This window comes from Brassica oleracea, chromosome C5 (assembly GCF_000695525.1).
Source record: "Brassica oleracea var. oleracea cultivar TO1000 chromosome C5, BOL, whole genome shotgun sequence".
NCBI classification, from domain to species: Eukaryota; Viridiplantae; Streptophyta; class Magnoliopsida; order Brassicales; family Brassicaceae; genus Brassica; species Brassica oleracea.
Genome location: NC_027752.1, coordinates 45,452,443 through 45,463,978, shown reverse-complemented (window position 1 = coordinate 45,463,978; position 11,536 = coordinate 45,452,443). Strand labels below are relative to the sequence as shown.

Below are 11,536 nucleotides of genomic sequence, written 5' to 3'. Positions count from 1 at the left end.
TTATAAAAACTTATTCATTTAAATTGTTATTTTGACCTAAGTGTTGAAAGGAAAAACTACAAAAGTATAATAAAACAATAATTGTTAAGAGTAAAATTAAAATCAAGTGTAATAAATAATTGTTAAGAGTAAAATTAAAATAAATTAAAAATAATATTACAGTAAAAATTTATCAGGAAAAAATTATTAGGAAAAATAAAGCATATTTTATATAAAAAATTAAAAAAAAATTATGAAAAAAAGTTGTCGAGCAAAAAGTGAAGAATCATGAGAAAAATGCGGAGCTTGAGAGGAAATACAACCAGGCTGGAAGCTAAGCAAGCTAAATATGAAGTAGGCTGGAAGCTAAGCAGCAGTGGGACGGGAACGGGAACAAAGACATAATACGGTAACAGAAACTTAAATGAAAAATCAAACCTGAAAAGATCTAGATACGGATACAACATAGAAATAACAACTAAACTATAATAAGGCAAAATATTAAAATCTCAAACATAAGTTTTACATTAAAAACACACATGTTCAAAAAATTAGAAAGCAACACACAAAGGATACAAAACACAGAAAAGATAATGTAGTCTCACATTTTTTTTTTTTGAACTAATTTTACAGTCACATTTGTTGGTTTAAACTTGTTGTTGTCTCTTGAGTTTATTATACATTGATTCACATGTTACATGGTTTACTAGACTAACAATTATATTTATCAACTGATTTATCTAATACAACTTTTGTATAATTTCTTTTGTTTTGTATCCAAAGATTGAATTATTTTTTTTTAATCAAACACAAGTATCAAATATTGCCATTTTTTGTTACCTCTTTTTTTCACAAGTAAATATATATTTGGGCCTTTTAATTTGAGCCTTATGTGTGTATCAAATATTGCCTTTTTGGGCTCATGAATTACTTTGAAAAGCCCAAACTGTTCGATCTCATCGTGTCCAACGAAAGAAACTCAAAACCCTAATACGCAGGTTTAAAACACAACAGGCGCCGTAGAAGTTACATCTTCTGTTTGCTTTCGTCGTCGAGCTAATTATCCTCAGCCATGGCCGTCGGGAAGAACAAACGAATCTCTAAAGGAAGAAAAGGAGGGAAGAAGAAGATGTAAGTATTATTTTTTATACATCTTTTGAAAGCTCTTTAAGTCAATTGAGTTTTGTAATTTGATTTGTTTTTTTTTTTGTAATTGAATGATGGCAGTGTTGATCCTTTCTCCAAGAAGGATTGGTATGACATCAAGGCTCCCTCTAACTTCAATAACAGAAATGTCGGAAAGACACTTGTTTCCAGAACTCAGGGTACCAAGGTAACAACTGTCTCTTTAGCTTGTGAGATTCTTTGTAGAGCTGAGATTTGTCGGAACTTAATTGCAAATGGTTCTTTAGATTGATTCCGACAGTTGTTAGTAATGTTGTTCCTTAGTAATTGCAAAATCATAGCTTTGAGAATTTAATGATGTTGTAGTGTATGGTTTACAAGCTCGTTAATCGTTTCAGATTCTGAGATAATGTTCTGCTAGATTCTTTGTAGAATCAGTAGCATTTTGTCGGAACTTAGTGTAATGGTTCTTAGAATGATTCCGACAGTTGTATATCTCATGTTGTGATGTTACTGTAGTAATCATAGCTTTGAGAATTTTAGTGATGTTGTTGTGTTTGTATTGAAACATACCAGATTGCATCAGAGGGTTTGAAACACAGAGTTTTCGAGGTTTCTCTTGCTGATCTCCAAGGTGATGAGGACCACGCTTACAGGAAGATCCGTCTCAGAGCTGAAGATGTCCAGGGCAGGAATGTCTTGACCCAGTTCTGGGTAAGCACACATGATTTAAAACATTAGATTTCGAAACATCATCTCATGTTTTTCTTGTGGTGCACTCCTGAGTTCTTACTCTCTCTCTCTTTTTTCATCTCTAGGGTATGGACTTCACAACCGACAAGCTCAGGTCCTTGGTTAAAAAGTGGCAGACTCTGATCGAGTCCCATGTTGATGTCAAAACCACTGACAACTACACATTGAGGCTTTTCTGCATCGCCTTCACCAAGAGACGTGCTAACCAAGTCAAGAGAACTTGCTATGCTCAATCTAGCCAAATCCGTCAGGTATATATTCATTACTGAAACTTCTAGTCTTTTAGTTCTTCTGTTTCTCTCCTGATCTTTGTTTTGTTTGTGTGCATTCCCTTAGATTCGCAGCAAGATGAGGGAGATTATGATCAAGGAAGCTTCCTCTTGTGACCTCAAGGAGCTTGTTGCCAAGTTTATTCCCGAAGCTATTGGGAAGGATATTGAGAAGGCAACTCAGGGCATCTACCCTCTCCAGAATGTTTTCATCCGTAAAGTCAAGATCCTCAAGGCTCCCAAATTCGACCTTGGAAAGCTCATGGAGGTGAAGATAAATCACCCTAACAACACCTTTTCTCTTGATTTTTTTTTTTTAATATGATTCATCATCAAAAAGAATTAACCAAATTGTTTTGTTTATAAATCTTTGTAGGTTCACGGAGACTACACAGCAGAGGATGTTGGTGTGAAGGTTGACAGGCCGGCCGATGAGACTGCTGCCGAGGAACCTACTGAGATCATTGGAGCTTAAGATGTTTTTTGAAGAAGGGATGAATTTGAGAGATCGTTTTTTCTTCTAAACTTTAGTTTCTTTAATGCTTTGTGTCTTTTCACACTCTTTTGGACCCTCAGCTTCTTAATTTTGGTGTATTAATGACTTTTCTCAGTATAAACTTGCGAGTTTTGGATAATTTATGCTACATCTTTTTTCTCAAATTGTGTCTCTATACTCATGCTTGTGCATTACACCCAACGCTTCTTCTAGATAGGTACAGCATGATCTTGCATCTGATCATCTTATTTGAGCCATCACTATACTAAGTTTCTTTTACAAGATCAGCTTAAGTTTAGATGAATAAAGCTTCTCTTTGTCCTTGTCTTTACACCTTCTTTGTAAAAATGCTATTCCCTCCAAGTTTATGTAAGTAGTTTAGACTAAAATCACTAATATTAAGAAAGTTGATACTTTAAAAAAATAATATCTAATTAATTAGTTCAACCAATTATAAAAAAAATTGAAATTATTTGATTGGTTACATTATATCCAATAAATGTAAAAGTTATCTAGATATTTGGAAAATATTTACATTTTGAAACAAAATAATTTTTCTTAAACTAGTTACAATAAGAAAAGAGAGTATGAATGATGCAAGTTTTAATCAAGTCTTTGAATCCAGTAGTAAACGTAGGGTGGGGTCTAGACTCTAGATGGCATGGTATAGGAAACTGATGGTCATGGCATTATTATAACAGTAGCTAGACAGAAAGGCAGACATGTGATGATTCCACAAACACCCAAAAGAAACTTTGTTGAAGCAATAGGAAGCAATTGTAAAAGGACACATCTACGTCTCTCTCTCTCTTTTCTCCCTAAAACTTTTCAAGATTCCCCCACAGACCGAAAGAGCCAAAAAGAGAGATTGTGTATAAAGCCAAACGGCAAGCTGTTTCAAAGGCTTTCTATTAAACTGCATGCAGTTTTTTTTGGTTTGGGTCCCCCCACCCATTGAGAGATGCAAATCTAAAAATTTGAATTGACAGTATAAAGAGACTAAAGTAACTTGGCTTGTTCTAAAAGATCTTTCTCTCTCTGACTTGACAATCCAAGGCAACTTTGATGTTCTTTCAAGCAAGAGTGCAAAGCTGTACACTTTTTTTCTAAAGTGGATATACAATCATAAAGCTATGCAAAAGACTCATGTCACGGGTCAATGTTAACAATAAACAGTTCCAATGTCAGTTTTTAAAACAAACATTTCGACAAAGACAAGAATCCATTTCAAGTGGTTTAATGTTAACCACTGTTTGAAGAGTTTTGTTGTGTAAAACCATGTACAAACAAGATGGTGACAATTAAACTCTGAAACTTTTCAGCAGGGCTTTGATGGATGGCTAGAGAAGCGTCCAAAAACAAGGGAAATAATTGTAATGTGAAAACATTAGTAAACCAATGACTTGCTGATTCACAATTTCAGGAATCTTCAAGTACAAACCCATCTCTCTCTCTCTCTCTCTCTCTCTCTCTCTCTCTCTCTCTCTCTCTCTCTCTCTCTCTAGTCCTCCTTGATAGTGGCATTGGACTTTTGTACCTGCATAAACGGTGAAGGGCTGGATAACGGCATTGGACTTTGTTAAGTTCTGTATACAATGAAAAAGTATGGCGAGAAACAAAAACAAAGGCATGATATGGCTTTTAAGGAGGATCAAATGCTTTATACAATTGAATAAAAAAACAGCTCCATTGTAAAGGCTTAGAAAGAATATCTACAGGTTTGATAATCATCTTAGGAGGACTTTCCACAAATGCACGAGAAGACAATCATAACAGAACAAGAACTATAAGCAATGTTCTAAGAATCGCTAGACGGTAGTTAGGCTTCTTATAGAATTTTATTGTTTAGACTTCTAATAAATCGGTTTGAAAAAAAATGTTTCGTTCATACCCGATTTGCCGATTTTCTAATAAATCGTTTTGGGCGCCTAGACCTATTTTCAGAACACAGACTATAAGTCAAAGAAACATGTAATGTAGTTAACAACTTAACAATCTCCATCCTAGTAAAGAACATTATGCTACCAGGAGACCAAAACATAGTATCTAGACATTTGGTTTCTTGATACAGGACCTAAGCAATCTGACTTTGAACAAGAGTCTTTACAAGTGTCATGTAGAAACTATGACATATGAAACTGATATATACCAAGATCAAGAAATATAAAGAAACTGATCATATGATAAAATAAATTGACAAGAATCAACAGCTCCTTTTTTAATCTTTTGTTAGCACTCAAGAGGAAGATCAAGAACTCTCAAAACTTCTTCTTCTTATTCTCTACTCGTTCTTCCAAGCGTACAGAACCAATGAGAACCCAACACTCTGAGATTTTGAGCTCGTTGGAACCTGCGCCAACGACCAAGTCTTTTCAACAGGTTGTTGACAAGTCCTGAACATAAACACAGCATGGCCTGGCGATGACGGCACCCCAAAGAACCAACTATGAACATCCCAAAGAACTTCCACAGAGACCCTATCGACAACCATCGTATCATTACCACGGAACTTCCAGTGAACCCGCTTCACCTTCATCGAGACCTTCCCATCAACACGAACAACGAGACAAGGATCAGATACACTCACGTCACAGTCTATCACAAGATCATGCGTTTTGCCATCATTCGAAAACCGAGCTTTTGTTTCAAACGTTCTCTTGCCAAAGACATGCTCTCTCTTGGCAATAATCACAGCACCGAGAGATGAAGACGGTGCAGCGTTAGTTTTTTTAAAAGCTTCTCTCCTCATATCACCGAGGAGAAGAGTCATCTCTTTATCCGCAACCACGCATACGTAGAACCCTCCTAAAGGCTCAGGGCCGGATCCGAATTTAGCAGAGGAGAGATCCCAGAAGACACTAATATTACATAGATTCTTGGAGCCTTTTCGTTTAGTGAAGAGCCAGGGCTTAATCTCGACTTTACAGAGACGAGAACCGTCGACTCCTACTGTCACGCATTGACCCATCAGAGACTTGGTCCATGTGACAGTGATCAAGCAAGTCTTGCCTCGGATGCGGCAACGGTAGATACAAATGACAAGATTCTGAGCTGTTTTGCCGGCGGTGGAGGATGGAGAGTCTGCAGTCTGAACGCCGTTTTCGCCGGAGCAAGAAGGGAAATCTCTCATTTTTCTTCTCTCCGGAACTTAATCGTGAGATGAATTTAGTTTTACCTGGAGGTGATGAGTTTCATCAAAGAAAGAGAGGGAGACGCAATTTTTTTCTAAAAATGCATAGAAATGAGAAAAAGTGAATAGATTTGAAATGGGTTTTCTCAAATGGATCCAGTTTCTATAAGAGAGCTCATCGAACGAGGAGGAATTAAAAAGAAAGCCTGAGACTTCGGGAGGGAGAGAGAGAGAGAATGAATGTGTGTGATATACTATTACTGGAGTCAATCAGACAGTAACAGACAAAAAGGAGACTTTGTGTTTCACTGTCGATTGATTACTTTATACGTTAGGTAATTAACGAATTTTTATTTATCTATATCTATTAGTACCAAATACGAATTAATTTATTTAATTCCATGGAAAAAGACCGTAAAACTGGGACAAAAACTTATCTGAGTAGGCATGAGATTTTAAATGTTAGAAATAATTTAAATAATTTAAAACTGTACACCTTATATATATTAATTCTTAATTTGAGTAGGCATGAGATTCTTAATTTGACCAAAAAATATATTAATTCTTAAAAATGAAAGAATTAAAATCGTTCAGATCCAGTAATATATATGATTTTTTTTTGGATGTGTAATAAAACGTATTGTCTGCAATGTTTTTTTTTTACGTCAGTCTCCAATGTTTTGTCTATTCACATATTTAACTAAAAATGTTTATGCAAATTGACAAAATTATCTGAGTTGTATTTAAAGCCACTTGTGCAGCATATAATCAGATTTAAATAAACAAATGTTTTTTTAATTATTATTTTTTACATTTGTCTAATATGACTTGATTTTTATGTCAATTAAAAGTAGGTTTGCAGCTATATCACGACACGTGTGCGGTTCCATGACTAATCGTCATGCATTTAATGCCCAAACTGAGCCCATACATTTCTGCTCCGTTGGGCTTTTACTAGCTACACTTATTAGGTGCTACTTGGTACTCCGTCCGTTTCAAAAAATAGATTTGAAGAGTTTAAAATATTTTAAAATACTTGATGTTTTGATATTTTTATATTAGTTTTAGTTTTATAGAAAATTGTGTCACCAATAATATTTTATAGTTGTTTTTATGATTGGTTGAATTAGTTTTACTTTATATTTTTAATGTTACTTTTTAAGAAAAAATGCATGTTTTAATTTTTGTGCATTTATTTAAAACATCGAGTATTTTGAAACGGAGGGAATATTAGTCAAAGTTTAAATAAAGTAGTTGACGGATACGTTTACCAGAATAGATGGTTTGGTATTGGCTATTTCCGGTATATGACAATTAGTCGGTTTGATTAAATTTTTAAACAACAAAATAAAAAAAAGTTTTATCCCACTGGCCACAGTTAGGCCACAGAGTCTATGCGGAGAGAAAAGGAAAGCACTTATCATCTTCATCTCTTCACTCCCTTTACTCCTTCCTCCTTCCTCTTTTATTTAAGCTTTAAACGAATAAAAACTTCCTCTTAATTCTCAGAGTTGATTCTCTATGGCTTCTTCGATCGTTTTCGCCGCAACTCCAGCTACTGCGTTCCTCTCCTCTGTTCCTCCGTGGAAGGCACCTCGGAGGTTTCATGTTAGGTCTTCTCTCGACGCCGATGTTTCCGACATGAGTGTTAACGGTAATAACCAAACAAATAAAAATTGAACCTCTTACTGTCTCCTCTGCAGTAAAGTTGATTCCTTTAGATGTTTTGGATTCTGGGTAGTTGAATTGGACTTGAAACAATCCGAAAGTTTTGATTTTTATGCGAATTTTGTGAAGTTGGCATGTATCTAGGTTTAAAGGCTTTAGCTTTATGCCACAAACAGTCTTTGACTTTGAGTTTTTGAGAAATTGACATGTATTTGGTTTAATCCAATCGATCAAATTGATCAGAATTTTTTCTGTGTATAGAGAACTTATGAACGGTTATGAAAATGCAGCTCCAAAGGGTCTGTTTCCTCCAGAGCCTGTACCTTACAAGGGACCCAAGCTGAAAGTAGCTATCATTGGAGCTGGACTTGCTGGCATGTCAACTGCTGTTGAGCTTCTCGATCAGGGTCACGAGGTGTGTGTTTTAATCGTTGCCTTTTACCTTTGATCTGGTTTACATAAATGTTTGTTATTGATTCAGGTGGATATATATGATTCAAGGACATTCATTGGTGGCAAAGTTGGTTCTTTTGTAGATAAACGAGGGAACCACATCGAAATGGGACTACATGTGTTCTTCGGATGCTACAACAACCTCTTCCGCTTGATGAAAAAGGTTTTCTATTTCCCAAATCTTCCACAAGAGTTTGCTTGATGATTAAAACTCAACACTCTTATATGAAATCTTATATGATATCACGTAGGTGGGAGCTGATAAGAATCTTCTTGTCAAAGACCACACTCATACGTTTATAAACAAAGGCAGCGAAATTGGAGGTATGTCTCTCAGCTCATTGCTCTCGTCTGTGGTTTCACCACACTGATGTGCTTAAAATTTTGTAGAGCTTGATTTTCGGTTTCCCGTTGGAGCTCCAATTCACGGTATCCGTGCGTTTCTAGTCACAAACCAACTCAAGGTATAAGTAACACTTCTCAGTTCACTGTTGGACTTAGCTGACTATTGGATTATTCCTGTTTTGGCCGACCAGCCCTATGACAAGCTGAGGAACTCGCTAGCTCTTGCATTAAGCCCGGTCGTTAAAGCTCTTGTTAACCCTGATGGAGCAATGAAAGACATTCGCAACCTGGACAGTGTAAAACAATGATACATATAGCCTCAGTTATTTCTCTTTTCTACTAAAGTTTTGGGATTACATTTTTGCAGATAAGTTTCTCTGATTGGTTCCTGTCGAAAGGTGGGACGAGGGCGAGTATCCAGAGAATGTGGGACCCTGTTGCTTATGCACTCGGTTTCATAGACTGTGACAACATGAGTGCGAGATGCATGCTTACCATATTCTCCCTATTCGCCACAAAAACAGAAGCTTCTTTGTTGCGTATGCTCAAGGGCTCCCCTAATGTTTACTTGAGTGGTCCTATCAAACAATACATCACAGACAGAGGCGGCAGGTATGTGTGTGTGTGTCTGTTATTATCTATAACAATGGTTATTCACTATAAGCATCTCATCAGCTTATCATCTTCAAAACAGAATCCATCTAAGGTGGGGTTGCAGGGAGATACTTTATGATAAAACATCAGATGGAGAAACTTATGTCACAGGACTAGCAGTTTCCAAGGTGAAGTTTAGCTCCTGACATCGCATTTTAGCTTGTCTGTTGTCTCTGAAGGTTGATTAACTGTTTTGTGGGTTTTGCTTCCAGGCTACAGACAAGAAGGTTGTGAAAGCTGATGTGTATGTTGCAGCATGTGATGTACCCGGAATCAAGAGGCTACTACCCAAAGAATGGCGGGAATCTCGTTTCTTCAACGATATATACGAACTAGAGGGAGTACCTGTTTGCACGGTGCAGCTCAGATACAATGGTTGGGTCACTGAGTTACAAGACATTGAACTTTCCAGGTTAGTCTTTTATGTAGTTGATTGATTCTTGAAGGGTTTTTAACTTACCAGAAGAGTCTTTTGTCTTTTGTGTTGTTATAGGCAGTTGAAACGAGCGGTTGGTTTAGATAACCTCCTCTACACTCCTGATGCTGATTTCTCATGCTTTGCGGATCTTGCGCTTGCTTCGCCTGCTGATTATTACATCGAAGGACAAGGCTCTCTGCTTCAGTAAGAAACACTAACCCCTTCTTCTACAAATTAACTAGCAGGTAGGTCTCATGGTTTCTTGAACCTGAACTCTGTTTCTACAGATGCGTTTTAACGCCAGGAGATCCCTACATGAGATTATCGAATGAGAAGATCATAGAGAAAGTAGCAATGCAGGTCACAGAGCTGTTTCCATCGTCACGGGGTCTAGAAATCACCTGGTCATCAGTTGTCAAAATAGCTCAGTCGCTCTACCGTGAAGCACCAGGCAAAGATCCATTCAGACCTGATCAGAAGACTCCCGTAAAGAACTTCTTCCTCGCCGGTTCATACACAAAGCAGGTAACTAACTCTTTTACACTTAAACATACTGTTCATGCAGATTCACAACAAAGTCGATAAGTTAAATGTTTCTGGACTACTACTTGCAGGACTACATAGATAGTATGGAAGGAGCTACATTGTCAGGGAGACAAGCTTCGTCTTACATCTGTGACGCCGGTGAAGAGCTAGCTGAGCTAAACAAGAAGCTTTCTTCTTCTACAGTTTCTGATGAGCTAAGTCTTGTCTAATGATTGTACAACAAGAAACAAATGTGTAGAAAACTCTTATAGTCTTCAGTCACAAGAGACGACATTTGTATTATTTATTAACATTCAAAGACCACATAAGGGGCAAAGCTTCTTCAAGAAGCTTCTTCTTCTATAGCTTTCTTTCCAGTCTCGAGATCTTCGTCAAGGAAGATATCCCAATGGCCATCCCAAGTTATAAAGAACTCAGTGTCTTCATGATACTTCACTCTGTGCACGTCACCAGCCGGAGTGAATAGATAATCTCCCTCAACGAGATCAGCTCGCTCACTCTTACTCAAATTCCACACGCTCTTCTTCCCTTTGATGACTACAAGATCATGACCAAACGTGTGGTGGTGCGCCGGCTCCACACTCCCCGCTTTAAACCTCACGATGGCCGACGTCGGAGTCTCCCTAACGATCTTCATCGACCCTCCAGGCATTATCTCAACCGGAGTGAACTCTCTGTTCTTGGCCAAGCAGCAAATCGCGCATGAATCGGATTCTGGTTTAGTCTGGTTAATACAATTCAACATAAATTAATGTATAGAACCGAAATAAACCGGATCTTATTCAACGTAAATTAACGTATTGGACCGATATAAACCGGATCTTATTCAACGTAAATTAATGTATTGAACCGATATAAACCGGACTAAGATGATCGGTTGATTTTCCGATTTGAGCCATCTCGGAGAGGGAATCGTCGAGGAAGGAGGAGATCTCGGAGCTCCACGGCTCCGATCCGGAGGCAGGACACGGGGATTTGAACGGAGTTCCGATCCACGCGTCGAAGATCTCCACGGCGGTTTCCGGGGAGGTTTTCGCGCCGGAGAGCGCGAGGACGTTGCAGTCGCTGATCGATCTAGCGTTAACGGCGTCTTCGACGGTGAGACACGTGGCGGCGTAGACTCCCGGGAACTTGTTGGCGAACATCGCGACTCCGACGCCGGTGCCGCAGCATACCAAGCCGCGGATTTCGGAGGAGGAAGATGATGCGGAGGAGACGCGGCGGCCGACTTCGGATCCGGCGGAGTAGTATGACGACACGCCGGTATCCTCCACGGCTATGCCGAGGGAGCGGAGGTGGGAGACCATCGCGTCCTTGAGGCTTGCTCCGAACGCATCAGCTCCGGTTATGATTTTTAACGGTAGATCGGAGGTGGAAGCAGCTCCCGCCATATCTCTTTACAAGCGAGTGACTCTAGAAGATTCAAGATTCTCCTTTTTTTTTTTTGAGCAACAGATTCAAGATTCTCCTAAAAACTAAAAACGTGTAGGAAAAAAAAAAGAGACACCGGCTATAATTCTTATCTACATTTCACCCCTTAATTTATTTGTAATACATAGAACCCCTGTTAGGAACTAAGCTAAGAGCTAGTCGAACGGTAACTCCGGGCCTAGCGAGTTGCCTAAAAATCGAAAAATACTCGGAAACTACGCGGAACTTAGTTTTAAATACAATTTAATATATTTAGCTAATTTTAAACA

General features: G+C 38.1%; 4 protein-coding genes across 4 annotated transcripts; 2 read left to right on the top strand and 2 right to left on the bottom strand.

The window, feature by feature from the left end:
- Positions 1 to 951: 951 nt before the first annotated feature.
- On the top strand, positions 952 to 2,770 carry LOC106292556 (40S ribosomal protein S3a-2-like). The gene is made up of 6 exons (XM_013728168.1): positions 952 to 1,110; positions 1,207 to 1,312; positions 1,681 to 1,818; positions 1,923 to 2,108; positions 2,194 to 2,394; positions 2,503 to 2,770. Exons 1-6 carry the CDS (start codon positions 1,052 to 1,054, stop codon positions 2,599 to 2,601), a joined length of 789 nt encoding a protein of 262 aa, XP_013583622.1. The 5' UTR covers positions 952 to 1,051; the 3' UTR covers positions 2,602 to 2,770.
- A 1,925-nt stretch (positions 2,771 to 4,695) lies between these two features.
- Positions 4,696 to 5,964, bottom strand: LOC106293655. Its single transcript, XM_013729324.1, has one exon. The coding sequence runs from the start codon at positions 5,750 to 5,752 to the stop codon at positions 4,904 to 4,906; it is 849 nt and encodes a 282-aa protein (XP_013584778.1). The 5' UTR covers positions 5,753 to 5,964; the 3' UTR covers positions 4,696 to 4,903.
- A 1,163-nt stretch (positions 5,965 to 7,127) lies between these two features.
- On the top strand, positions 7,128 to 10,180 carry LOC106295419 (zeta-carotene desaturase, chloroplastic/chromoplastic). Its single transcript, XM_013731310.1, has 12 exons — positions 7,128 to 7,406; positions 7,711 to 7,835; positions 7,902 to 8,036; positions 8,125 to 8,197; positions 8,264 to 8,337; positions 8,410 to 8,514; positions 8,586 to 8,830; positions 8,913 to 9,000; positions 9,085 to 9,284; positions 9,366 to 9,494; positions 9,578 to 9,815; positions 9,905 to 10,180. The coding sequence occupies exons 1-12, from the start codon at positions 7,274 to 7,276 to the stop codon at positions 10,043 to 10,045; spliced, it is 1,686 nt and encodes a 561-aa protein (XP_013586764.1). The 5' UTR covers positions 7,128 to 7,273; the 3' UTR covers positions 10,046 to 10,180.
- LOC106295420 (DNA-damage-repair/toleration protein DRT102) lies at positions 10,140 to 11,409 on the bottom strand. The gene is made up of 2 exons (XM_013731311.1): positions 10,697 to 11,409; positions 10,140 to 10,560 (listed from the first exon to the last, which is right to left on the bottom strand). The coding sequence occupies exons 1-2, from the start codon at positions 11,225 to 11,227 to the stop codon at positions 10,159 to 10,161; spliced, it is 933 nt and encodes a 310-aa protein (XP_013586765.1). The 5' UTR covers positions 11,228 to 11,409; the 3' UTR covers positions 10,140 to 10,158.
- Positions 11,410 to 11,536: the final 127 nt, after the last annotated feature.